At 47.2% G+C, this 13,412-nt stretch overlaps 1 protein-coding gene across 3 annotated transcripts; it reads left to right on the top strand.

Annotated features, from left to right (window-relative positions):
• The first annotated feature begins 4,591 nt into the window (after positions 1-4,591).
• LOC123123262 (F-box/LRR-repeat protein At3g48880) lies at positions 4,592-12,783 on the top strand. Of its 3 annotated transcripts, XM_044543749.1 has the most exons (4): positions 4,615-4,863; positions 7,835-7,964; positions 11,146-11,513; positions 11,902-12,783. In XM_044543749.1, the coding sequence occupies exons 3-4, from the start codon at positions 11,158-11,160 to the stop codon at positions 12,509-12,511; spliced, it is 966 nt and encodes a 321-aa protein (XP_044399684.1). In that variant the 5' UTR covers positions 4,615-4,863; positions 7,835-7,964; positions 11,146-11,157; the 3' UTR covers positions 12,512-12,783. The 3 variants fall into 3 exon arrangements, with proteins under 3 accessions (XP_044399676.1, XP_044399684.1, XP_044399691.1); XM_044543741.1 differs by lacking the exon at positions 7,835-7,964 and having other exon boundaries at positions 4,592-4,863; XM_044543756.1 differs by lacking the exons at positions 4,615-4,863; positions 7,835-7,964 and adding an exon at positions 8,412-10,752.
• The last annotated feature ends 629 nt before the right edge of the window (positions 12,784-13,412 follow it).

Genomic DNA, 13,412 nt, shown 5'->3' on the forward strand with positions numbered 1-13,412 from the left:
ATATCTTGGCCTCAACACATGAGTAGGTAGTTCTCTCTCAGAAAATGTATGCTAGAAGTGTAGGTTCAGTCTGATGGCTCTCTCCACAAATGAAGAGGAGGTGGAGGGGTATATTTAGCCTCCACACAAAATCTAACCGTTACACACAATCTTCAAACTCGGTGGGACCGAATCGTTAAACTCGGTCAGACCGATTTAGCAAATAATGTGACCGTTAGGATTTTCGGTGGGACCGAAATGCAACTCAATGAGACCGATATGGTTAGGGTTAGGGCATAACGTAATCTCGGTAAGACCGATTACACAAACTCGGTGAGACCGATTTTGGTAATGAGCTTTCCAGAGAGTTGGTCAGGCAAACTCAGTTGGACCGATTACACAAACTTGGTGGGACCGATTTTGGTAATGAGTCAACCAGAAAGTTTGCATTGTAATCTCGGTAGTACCGATTGCTCAAACTCGGTGAGATCGATTTTGGTAATGGACATACACAGAGAGATTCAATCCCATCTCGGTGAGACCGAGATCCCTATCGGTAAGACCGATTTGCTTAGGATTTGTGGCAGTGGCTATGACATGCAAAATCGGTGGCGCCGGATAGAAAGAACCGGTGTGACCGATTTTGGCTTTAGGTTTTAGGACATATGTGTGGAAGTGGGAAAGCAGTTGAGGGTGTTTGAGCATATCACTAAGCACTGTGGAGCAAGAAACTCATTAAGCAACACCTCATCCCTCCTTGATAGTATTGGCTTTTCCTATAGACTCAATGTGATCTGAGATCAGCAAAATGGAAAATGAAGAGTCTTGAGCTTGAAGCTTGAGCCAATCCTTTGTCCTTAGCATCTTGAAGGAGTTCCCACATCCTTTAGTCCATGTCACTCCATTGTTGAACTTATCTGAAACATACTAGATAGAGGTGTTAGTCCAACAAGAGATATGTTGACATTAATCACCAAAACCACCTAGGGAGCACTTGTGCTTTCAAGGAGGAAAATGTGGAGGGGGGTTTCGGTGCCGACCGTTGGCTTAAATAGCCGGCTAGGCAGTACGCGGCCCGCTAGAGCAGCGCCACGCGGCGACATCGGTCCAACGGAGGAGACAAGGTTCAGACCGCCGGGTTTCAGACTATTTTCGTGTGGGACCCCAGCGTCAGTCCGACATGGCGGGCTCCGCTCCATATTTGTTCTAGATATGAGGGGTGCTGGTCAACTCAGGCGTTTGAGGCCCGTTTGAGGCGCCCGTCTGAGCCAAAATTTAGTGACCGGTCAGTGACCGGGCGGCCCGCCAGGACGTATGAGACGAATTTAAAGCGTTCGGCTGTAGATTTATTATATATAAGCCAATTTTTTGCATACGTTTAGAAAAAGGGACCGGGAAGCACTTTGCCCAACATCGATTTTGGAAATGGGGGGGAGGGGTTGTTGATGAAAAATTTGAAAGAGTAACTATGCATTTTTTTAGAGAAGTTACTATGCAATTAAGAGGGTAGGGAGTAACATACTTTGACCCGCAAGCTGGGATAGAGTTGATACAATCACATGGGTGTCCTTACATCTAGTGTTTAAAACGGAAAATGGCCAATTTCAAAAAAAGAACATGTCTAATCTCCCGTTTTCACACAAAAAAAAACCCATCTTGGCATACTTGTTTGGTCCCCAAAACACGACTTTGACCAAAACCTAATAAAGCTCCAGACATACTACCTCTGTCCTGGTTATAAGTCCCCTTTGTATTTTGTGTCAAATTTTAACTAAAAATTTAACTAACAAAATATAAATGCATGTCACCAAAAATTATATTGTTGGATTCGTATTTGAATATAGCTTCCAATTATATTATTTATTATTTTTTTGTGGGGAAATTATATTATTTATTATGATATGAATTAACATTTTGTTAGTTAAATTTAAGGTCAAAATTTGACGCGGATTACAAAGGGGACTAATAAAGAAGGACGGAGGTAATAGTGTCCAAATAGTTTTGAGACAAATTTGTGCACATAGTTTTAAACATTACTGCACGTGTTAGCCAAAGCCATGCCCCGTGTCATTTCCGTTTGACTCTGACATGAGGCGATGCACCATGGCAGAGAGATCTTCAGAGGAAGATACGTACATGACCGAGGAAGTCAGTGCGAGGTCATCGAACGCATCACGCAAAAAGCAGATACCTGGCAGAGGAAGAAGCGAGGAACAACAGCTTACCACCGGCAGGCAAAATCTATCTATCAATCTCGGAAAAGTAGACGGGAGGGAGAGACGGCAGCAGGGTGACGTCGCAGAGAGGGACAGCTGAGGCGGTCACCGCAGGGGAGGTGACGGAAGGAAGAGAGAGCCTTTTGTCGGCCTCCCCGGCCGTCCGCGTGGAAGAAAGAAAAGGCAGCGGCAGCGAGGCATATTCGTCCCCCACTTGCCCGGGCGATCGGCGTCCGGAAAAAGCCGCGTTCGCCGCACGCTCCACCGGCCTCCGCTGGCGACGAGACCATCGGCTGGACTGCTGAAAGGGTTGGCTCCTTTTCCCTCTGCTCGGTTCCCACGTCCCAGCTCTGCTGTCAGATTAGATTACAAGATCGAGGTGGGAACGCGCTACGATCTGATCAAGCCAAGCCAAGCCAACCCAATGCATCCAGCATCATTGGAACGCAATTAACGTCGCCTTAACAATGCCCATAACCGTTCCGTTCCGTTCCACGGGAACGGAACAGCAGAAACCACAGCCAGGCTGAGGCAGGCCGACGCGGTACTTAGAGCATCTCCAACAGCCGCGTTAAACTAGCGCCGCGCCTCAAAATAGGCGTTTTTAGCGCGCGCGCAACGCGTCAGGGCGCTCCAGCGGGCGCGCAAAAACGACGCGCGCGCTAAAACGGGTTGGGCGCGCGGGCAAAAACACTTACCCGCGCGGCGTATTTCGGGCGCCCACTACAGCGCGCGGCACACTCGAGCGCTCGCGCTCGCTCTTTCTCTCGCGCTTCCACCCCCGACCGGCCGCGCCGCCGCCGCCGCCCGCGCGCCCCGGCGACCGTCTCAGGCTTCCCCGGCCTATCCCGCGCGCCCGCGCTTCCGCCCATCCCCTCCTAGTACCGCCGGCGCCCGCGCGCCTCCTTCGTCCAAGGAACAGCGCCCGAGCGCTCGCTGCCGCGCCGCGCCCGCAAGGTGTTTGACAAAACGCCTACAAGGTATGTATTGCTCAAACTTCATGAATTTGGTGCATGTTTTGAATTGTAGTTTTTATAGTATAGTATTGAACATTGTAGATGAGTTCGTCGTATGATTCTTCCGAAGAAGAATTTGATATGGAAGAGGAGGAGGATCTTGCAATGAGCGTAGCTATGCATATCAATAAAAAACCGAAGCACGGTGGTTCGGTTATGGGTCGGGAGAAAATTTGGACAGATAGGATTGATGCCCATAACAGATTGATGAAGAACTGTTTCGTGGAGAATCCCACATACCCGGAGTCGTATTTTCGTCGCCGGTTTAGGATGAGCACTGAGTTGTTCAGGCGCATTGCAGAGAAACTAGCGAGCCATGACCGGTTTTTCTAGCAAGAGCTCGGGCATAGCACTTTTCTGAAGGTGACAGCCGCTTTGCGTATGTTGGCATACGGTATCCCGGCTGATCTAGTTGATGATCATTTGGCTATAGGTGAGAGCCAAGCCATCATGTGTGTCAAGCGCTTTGCAGTGGGAATTGTGCAAGTGTTTGGCGAGGAGTATTTGAGAGCTCCCACTGTTGAAGACGCCGCAAGGCTATTGGCGATGAACAAAGCGCGCGGCTTTCCTGGCATGCTTGGCTCAATAGATTGCATGCATTGGAGTTGGAAGAATTGTCCAAAGGCATGGCATGGGCAATTCCACGGCCAAAAAAAGGGTTCCACTATAATCCTTGAAGCGGTGGCCGATCAGGAGACTTGAATTTGGCATGCATTCTTTGGAATGCCTGGATCTTTGAATGATATCAATGTTCTCAACCGGTCACCACTGATGAATAAGATTGCAAACGGTGAGTTGCCACCTGTGCAGTTTGTAGCAAATGGCCATACATACAACTATGGCTATTATCTAGCGGATGGCATCTATCCAAAGTGGCAAAACCTTCGTGAAGCCGTTGAAAAAACCGAAGGTAAGAAAAATCTTGATTTCCACAATGCTCAGGCGGCGGCTAGAAAAGATGTGGAGAGAGTATTTGGGATTTTGCAAGCCCAATTTGCTATTGTGAGAGGACCGGCAAGATTTTGGGATCAACAAATGTTTTGGTACATCATGCACGCTTGTGTGATCATGCACAACATGATCATCGAGAATGAGCTTGGCCAAGAGTTGTACTGAACGATAAACTATTTGTTTGTGTTGTAATGATTTATTTTAAACTATTTGTTATGATTTTTATTTTGTTTGTTTGCTCATTTTTGCTCATCTTCTTGCAAATGTATATGTGATTTGTGCGACGCGCGCGCTGCATTTTTGCGCCCTGCTGGAACAGCACGCGCGCTGCATTATAGCGCCGCTGCTGGAGCCAGCGCAGGCGGGCGCGCAAAATCAACCGCAGCGCGCGCGTTAACAGGTTTTTTGGGCGCACCGCTATAGCGCGGCTGTTGGAGATGCTCTTAACGCCCAGCAATACGCCCGCGCCCGCTCCGCTTCGTTCTCTTCGCCCCGGTTGAGTAGGCCGAGAGGGAGAGCGAGACCCATGCTCGACACCGCGACGCCCCGCAGTTTCCGACCCAGCCTCCGCCGCTCGTCGCCACCGGTGGCCGCCGCCGGACCAGCTCCCGGCCCCGATCTCCTCCTCCCGAGCCAGCGCCCGTCGGGGCCGCGCCGGTCGCGCCCCGGCTTCCTCCTCCTGCCCCCGGAGATCCATTCGGGTAAACACTTCTCTCCCTCCCTCCTGGCTTACCTTCCATAGGCCCGATCGATTTCGCGCCCCCACTAGTCCGCGCCGCGGGGAATTGGGCCGAACCCGTCGAGGGACTCCGCATCCGCCTCTCGCCGTCGCTGGATTAGCCGTGAATTGCCTGATGTCTGCGCGTGCGCAACTGGTGTCGATACGGTTGGTTCCTCCGCCGCCCATGATTTCGCGCGGGTCTGGTGGTCGGTTGGTGCTGACGGATTGCGCTCCTAGGAGTATGGGAACGATAGAATTGTTCGAGATTCATGCTCCTGTCTGTCTGTCGGTTCGCGTGTCGGTTTTGGTGCTCGTATGGTTCGTGGGATGGACATCGCCTAGTTTCTCCCATTTGTCCTTGCGCTGCTGAAATTCTCTTTGTGCGTGTTCATCGGAAAACACGATCCATTCGTTCATTGTTAGGTTCTTGTGTTTTCCCCCGTTTCACTCTACGGTAAATTGTGCGGCAAAACTCCGAACCGTGTGTCACTGGTTTAGTTTTCTATGGAAAATGGAACGGGGGCGAGGCCAGCCCCATTGAAGGAAAAATTGGGCGGCTACCTTGTCAAGGGGAGGGTGGATCATCCCCAGTGAAAATTGCATTTGTGGCACCTCTGCCAGTTACGGGATCAGTGGATTAGTGGTGAATGTGATAAGATTCGACCTTCTTCAAATACCCCTTCTCCTCTCGCAAGAGATTTTTAGGTTGTATTTCTTCTCTATTGTGGATGAACTAGAGTTATATAGTTGCATTTCCTTCCCATTCCACTACAATTCTGAGTAGGCTATCGCAACTGTAACTATGAATTTGGGCTTTCAGCTTTGTTATTTCGTTCCAGCTATTGCAACCAGAAAATGTTACTCGGCGGAGGTTTCTTAAGGTGGTTGTTTAGCTGTGGGAGTAGCACATTTCCCATTTTGCCAGTTTCTTTTTTTTAGGGAAAGCCTTCATGGCGCTCCCATTTCTCCAGTTAAAAGGGCTGAAATCTCTTGTGGGCTGCTTTCTCTTTTTAGTGTATCTTTGTTTTGCTTATATATATAGGATTCGTATGTATGCATGGTATGTATGTACCTTTTCATCTTAATCTCCATGTACTTTTTCTAATGCACAATAAAGTCTGCTGGTTTAGGCCAACTGATTTTGTCCGCTTTTTGTCCGTTTGGCTCGGCTAGGCAGACACCAATGTCTGTTTTTGTGCGCTGGCCTGTAGGTGCGCCCAACGCGGACGGACGCATTTCACATTTGCATTCGCTTAAGGACAGATTTTGAATATATTTTTAAAAAATAAAAGGCAGCAAGTCCAGTTTTCATTAATTAAAACTAAAAATATTAAATAAAAACAGCTAGTGGTGGGCGGTAGATCTAGGTGGCATCGGCGTCGTCCTCCTTGGTCATGGTCAAGTCGACGTAGACTGGAGCCTCCATCCACGGGAACGCCTGCTGGAAGGCTGCCAGCACTGTCGCCTGCTGCTGCTCCGCCTGCCGCTCAGCTTCCATCTCACACTCAGCCGCATGCCGCTCGGCCTTCGCCAGGTACTGCTTGGCCTCCTTGTCGTCGTGCCCACCCACACGGCCGGGCACGAGACGTACACCGGCACCATGCTCGGCCACAACCACGTTTGCGTAGGCTCAGGCGTGGGCGGTGCTGGCGGCCGTGGGGGCGCGTTCGCTTGCATTCCGGCCGCCAAATCGGCCAGCGCCTTCTCAAGGCCAGGCCACCTGGCGAGCTCGTTGAGCTCGGACTCCTTGATGGCCCTCTTCTTCGCCTCCTCGAGGGCTCACATGTAGGCCTTCTCCTCCTCCTCCTGATCCTCCTTCACCACCACCGGCAGCGGTGGTGAAGCGGGTGCATGGGGCGCATGATCGAAGGACAACCGACGTTGCTCCTCGTGCTCGGTGGCGAACCATGCGTCTTAGTTTGGCGAATCCACTGCGTATGCTGGGTCGCGGCAGAGGTCGGCCAGGAGTTGAGCACGGCGGCGTGTGGTCTGAGGTCGGCATCGCCGGCGTCGGAACCCTATCGGGATTGAGGTGCCACTTGTGCAGCAGGTTCACGTCGGGCCACGGCACCGACACACGATGCTCCCAGAAGTACTGGCAGCGGTGCACCGACATGTATAGGTGAAAGCATGGCCATGGTTCAGCACCTGGCAGCGCCATGCTGAAGTTGGCCGGGCTGCGTCACCCCGACGAGTTGCCGGTCTCGTGATCATTCTTCCCGAACCCCATGGTGGCGGCGACTAGGCGGGGTTGTCAGGCGGATGGGGGGCAACAAGAAGAAGAGGATTAGGGAGGAAAGCATTAAAAAGGACGGGTGTGGACTGGTTTTGTTGGCTGACGTGCGGGCCCAAGCGCACACGTGGAATTTAATAGGACCGGTGGGTGGTGGTTGGGCGGCCAACGTGCGGGCCTGAGGCAGACACCGACCGGACGCGCGGCACGTTTCTCTTGTGTCCGTGTGGACGCAAATTGGGCCCAAATTTGGGGCGAAAGTCTGTCTGAGACGGGTTTGCGTCGGCGCGTTGGGCCGTGGTTTTTGGTCTCGTGGCCCCAAATGGACCAAAGCGGATGAAATGGGTTGCCGTGTTGGAGTTGGCCTTAAACACCCTTGATGAATGGGTTGGAGTTTACTTTTGGGTTCATATTTACTGGCTGTATTTTGTGGAAAGAGGCTAGCTGATAAGTTGAATACCTTAATTGTTCAAATCATGTCAAATTCTGGTACTTACTAAGTCACGGCTGCACTAACTGTACATACCTTAGTAACAAACAGCACAACATTTTATTGGCGGCATTGAAAGCGGATGGGGAATTACTTTACTCTTTTGTTAGGTTCAACCTACATTACGTTCAGGTTTCCATATGAGTTGCACCTGCACTATGTATTCTCATTCCTGTCTTTGATGAAAAGTTAGCTCAATACAAACTATTATACAACGGCACCTCGCAGATCCCAATCCAGCCTCCGCCGCCGCCGCCGCGGGATCATCCCTCGGCCTCGGTCTCCTCCTGAGCCAGCCGTGGTCGGGGCCGCGCTGGTCGCGCCCCGGCTTCCTCCTCCCCTTGCCAGATCCATTCGGGTAATACTCCTCTCTTTCTCCCTCTTGGCTTCCCTAGGCCAGATCGTTTTCGCGCCCCCTAATCCACGCCGTGGGGAATTGAGCCGAACCCGTCGTGAGATTCCGCGTCACACTGTTGCTGGATTAGCCGTGAATTGCTGGTTGGTGCTGACGGATTGTGCTCCTCAGGAGTACGGAAATCATGGAATCGTTCGAGATTCATGCTCCTGTCCGTCGGTTCGCGTGTCGGTTAGGTGCTCGTACGGTTTGTGAGAAGGACATTGCCTAGTTTCTCTCATTTATCGCGGCACTGCTGGAATTTTTTTGTGCATGTTCGTCGGAAAGCGAAGGGGAGCCTTGGCGCAGTGGTAAAGCTGCTGCCTTGTGACCATGAGGTCATGGGTTCAAGTCCTGGAAACAGCCTCTTACAGAAATGTAGGGAAAGGCTGTGTACTATAGACCCAAAGTGGTCGGACCCTTCCCTGGACCCTGCGCAAGCGGGAGCTACATGCACCAGGTTGCCCTTTTTTTTCGTCGGAAAGCACGATTTATTCGTTCATTGTTAGGTTCTTGTGTTTTTTCCCCGTTCCACTCTACGGTAAATTGTGCGGCAAAACTCTGAACCTGTGTCACTGGTTTCGTCTTCTATGGAAAATGGAACCGGAGCGGGGCCGGCCCCTGTTGATTGAAGAAAATAAATTAGGCGGCTACCTTGTCCAGGGAGGGAATGTTAAACAGGTGTATACACGGTGTTGTGGATCATTCCCAGTGAAAATTGCATTTGTGGCGCCTGTACCAGTTACAGGATCAGTGGATTAGTGGTGAATGTGATAGATTTGGCCTTCTTCAAATACCCCTTCTCCTCTGAAGAGATTTTTAGGTTGTATTTCTTCTCTGTTGGGGATGAAATAGAATTTTATAGTTATATTTCCTTCCTATTCGGTAGTCACTACATTTCTGAGTAGGCTATTGCAACTGTTACCATAAATTTGTGCTTTCGGCTTTATTATTTAATTCCATTGTATTTGTTTCCTATTCGGTAGTCACTACATTTCTGAGTAGGCTATCGCAACTGTTACCATAAAATTGTGCTTTCAGCTTTTTATTTAATTCCAGCTATTGCAACCGTAAAATGTTACTCGGTGGACGTTCTTAAGGTGGTTGTTTAGCTGCAGGAGTAGCACATTTCCCATTTCCCCAGTTAAAAGTGCTGAAATCTCTTGTGGGCTCTTTGTAAATCTATCTTTGTTACTCAGCTTTCATAAGCACACATGGTATGCATGTACCATTCTTCTTAATCTGCGTGTACTTGTTCTAATGCACAATAAAGTCTGCTGGTTTAAACTCATTTGATGAATGGGTTGGAATTTACTTTTGTGGAAACAGGCTAGCTGATAAGCTGAATACCTTAATTGTTTATATCATGTTAAGCTCAGGTACTTACTAAGTTCATATTTACTGGCTAGTATGGTGTGGAAACAGGCTAGCTGATAAGCTGAATACCTTAATTGTTTGTATCATGTTAAGCTCAGGTACTTACTAAGTCACGGCTCCACTAACTGTACGTACCTTAGTAACAAACAGCACAACATTTTGTTGGTGACATTGAAAGAGAATGTGGAATTACTTTACTTTTTTTTGTTAGGTTCAACATACATTACCTTCAGGTTTCCATACGAACTGCAGTATTCCCGTTCCTGTCTTTAATGAAAAACTAGCTGATACAAACTATTATAGTTACCTTCCTAGTTTAGAAGTTAGCTGGAGCATGCATTGCTGCCTCTGTTTGATTTGTTTCTATTTATTTATTTTGTATTAGAAGGAGCACACAAACTCTGCACGCAGATTACAGAGCCAAAGCCATCAACGGTGGTGTTATCCAAAAACAAACAACAGGCTGCTAAGGAAAACAGAGTAGGCCTAATAAAAAAGCGGAAGGTGGAAAAACAATCTACAGTAGTGCAAGAGCTACTCCCTCCTTCCCAAAATCTAAGGCACATAAGTTTGATCCTAGTCAAACTGTGTTAAGTTTGGGAAAAAGGGAGAAGTTGCCTCATTCCAGGAAGTAACACAATTGATCGTTGTTGCTAGCACCTTAGTATCTCAGAATTAATCCTTTGATCAGATTGGTTTAACTTTATGTTTTAGCTCAATAATCCTTAGGCCGCATTTGGAAACTTGGGAAAAAAATGTACTCCCTCCGTCCCATAATATAAGAACGCTTTTGACACTAGTAGTGTTAAAAACGTTCTTATATTTTGGGACAGAGGGAGTACAACCAGATGAAATCTGCAATACCTTAAAAAAAAATTAGGTGGTGGTGGTGGGAGTTAACTTCCCACTCCACCCCAATCTCCCTCATCTATCTAGAACCCACCAGACCTGTCCTGTTTGGAAGAGTTCACTCCCCACACTATCGCATCTCCCTCATCTATCTAGAACCCACCAGACCCCTCCTGTTTGTAAGAGTTCACTCGCCACGCCATCCGCATCTCCCTCATCTATCTAGAACCCACCAGCCCCTCCTGTTTGGAAGAGTTCACTCGCCACGCTATCCGCATCTCCCTCATCTATCTAGAACCCACCAGAACCCTCCTGTTTGGAAGAGTTCACTCCCCATGCCATCCGCATCTTCCTCATCCATCTAGAACTCACTAGTCCTCTCCGGTTTGGAAGAGTTCTCCCCACTCCACCCAATCTCCCCTACTCATCTAGAACTCATCAGACCCTCGGGTTTGAAAAAAAAATCCATAAATAAAGAACTAAAAATTAATGTACTTGGAGTCTTGAACCTCATACACGCCTGTAGGTACGCCTTTTTTGTTTGTTTTATCATTGTTTTAGAAACTGTAATACCATAGATTTAGAAGGGATTCAACACTTGAGCTACATTGTTGATCGAATAAAATATAAAAAATTGGCTCACGTTGTACCTAGTGCTTACCATATTTGTTTGCATGTCGAGGGTCACCATACTTCTTCTCACTAGTTATTGCATTGATCCTAGAAATAGAATATGTGGTAATTGAGCCAATTTCCTGTTCGTTTTGTGAACTAACTTGTTTCATTTTATCACGAGTGTACTCATTCATATGTGTTCATGGACACTCATATTTGGGCACAAGCTTTTATTAGTGCCATGTACATGGCAGAAGCCTGGCCAGATCTTTTCACCAATTGATGTGTTTTTGTTGATTTTCAGGATTTGATAATAATGGGGGAGAGCAAATGGATGGGAAAAAGATGGGAGGAGATGGATACTGATGTTCTCGTGAAGATATTTAAGGAGCTAAACTTGGTTGAGCTATCACCAGTATCTCAAGTTTGCCGCTTATGGCGTTTGGCCTGTTCAGATCCACTTATATGGGGCACTCTTGACTTTGGGCTTCTAAAATCCAACTTCATTCAAACAAGAGCATCTCCATATATTTGGGTTGATGACAGGTCTGACAAGAGGCTTGCAAAAATACTACGGGTGGCAATGGCAATTAGCCGTGGAAATGTTAATTGTATGATATTCCATTACAATCTGTACATGAAAGATGAACACCTGCATTACATCTCACAAAGGTAACTAGTCTTTGCTACGTAGTTTTATTTATGTTTTGTTTCTGTATTCCGCTATATTAAATCTGCATTACATCTCACAAAGGTTGCTTTAATTATGAAGCTCGTGTGCCCAATGAGCTTCGTAATCAAAGCAACCTTAAGACATTAAATTGGTGAGGGGTTGAAATATTATTGCCTTTAATCTTCATGGCTTGCACTGCCAGTTTTGAAGATTATCTGTGTAGCCAATGAATCTATAATAGGTCCAAGGAATGTTTTTTAAGTTGAATGGATGGTTTTATATCATTGATCATATCTTGACAATGCTCTTGATGCTCAAGTTTTATGGCGTGTCATTGTAAATTGAGGAACGCTAACAGTAAATAGTTGTGTACTCCTTGTTTAACAGATCTCCTCATCTGAAACGATTGGTTATGCCAGCATGGAACCGCATTTCAAGGGCGGGAATATGCCAAGCTATTGAAAGGTGGGAAGAGCTGGAGTCCTTGACTATGCCTACCATTGGTCATCCTCCATATATCATGGAGGGGTTAGCCAATAACTGCAAGAACTTTAAAGAGCTCAAGATCATGGGTTCATTTGATCTCCTATTTGCTTCAGCAGTTACCACATACCTTCCAAAGCTGAAAGTCTTGAGCCTTCGTTGCTCAAAGGTGACAATGGGTGCCTTGCAATGTGTTCTGAACTCGCTGGAGCATCTTGAGGTTCTGAATATTTCCCACTGCCTGCTGTTTGAGATGGCGACGAATGGGCGTAGGCAAGTGATTCATGAGCTAGATAACAAAGCTCTCGAGAGAGCTTCCCGGCTGCGGGAGTTCCACCACTGCCAAAGCAGACAATGTGTCGCATGCCAGCGGATGATGCTGGATGAAGGTATCTTGCGGTGGTATAGGTATGAGGACTGGTTTTGGCGACGGGATGAGGTGAGATCGCTTGATCTGAAAGATTATGGGAGGCTGTTTGGTGCACAGTGTGAGATGCTGACATCGGTGGATTAGATGCTAATCGGGAAATAAACCTGCCTCCTCATTTTAGAAGCTTGCTGATGATGAGCCAGTCATTCGTAAATCGTAGCAAAGCATCGGTAAGCTGTAACCCCAGAGAAATAATGGCAATAATAATGTGCATGCATGGTGGTGTGGATAGCTTATGTTGTAAATGGATGAATAGTCTGTCTTGTTTGAAGGTGTTGTTGCATATCTGTGGTGTTCAGAATGTAAAACTCAGAAACATATGCTTTGAAGTGGTGTTTGCATTGGACTTGGATTCATGGTTATCGTGTTTCTTTCATGCACGGGTTAGGCTCCCAGGCCCAGGTGGGCTGTGATGGAAATAACCCAGGTTGGCTATCTCCAAGCTGGTATTCATTCGGTGCCTTTATTCTTTCAAAAGAATTTCCTTCCAATTTCTTTGTTGTTTGAGCTATATTTCTGCTGTCGTGATCTTCCTACCTGCTTGTCTGAGGCTACGACAGTGAAGGTGTTAAATTTTTTTTTTGGAGGAGTGAAGGTGTCAACATTAGTGTGATACTTCACCATTTCATAATGTCGATTTTTTGAAAAGTTAAACTTTGTAAACTTTGATCAAGTTTATAAAAAGGTATTCTTATCTACAATACAAAATATATAAAATATGAAACAACATCTTATGATGAATCTAGTGATATATGTTTGGTATTCTAGATTTAAATATTTTTCTTCATAAATTTGATCAAAGTTTGCAAGAGCTGACTTTTAAAAAAATCTATATGCACTGCATTATGAACAAAGGGAGTACTATCTTACACTTAAACGCAGTGGAAGTGTTGAACGCTCCTGTGATACTATCTTACACTGAAATGCGAAAAAATAAATGGAGGGTGCTATTTAAGAACGTCGTTGTGCTATCAGGCCCTCCCAA

The sequence above is a fragment of the Triticum aestivum genome, chromosome 1B (genome assembly GCF_018294505.1).
Source record: "Triticum aestivum cultivar Chinese Spring chromosome 1B, IWGSC CS RefSeq v2.1, whole genome shotgun sequence".
Classification (NCBI taxonomy): Eukaryota; Viridiplantae; Streptophyta; class Magnoliopsida; order Poales; family Poaceae; genus Triticum; species Triticum aestivum.

What these genes read in the sequence shown, in the direction of transcription:
- LOC123123262 (XM_044543741.1), top strand. Translation starts at nt 11,158, where the DNA reads ATGGGGGAGAGCAAATGGATGGGAAAAAGATGGGAGGAGATGGATACT. An exon ending in CTGCATTACATCTCACAAAG is followed by an intron (nt 11,514 to 11,901) that starts GTAACTAGTCTT and finishes CTTGTTTAACAG; the next exon opens with ATCTCCTCATCTGAAACGAT.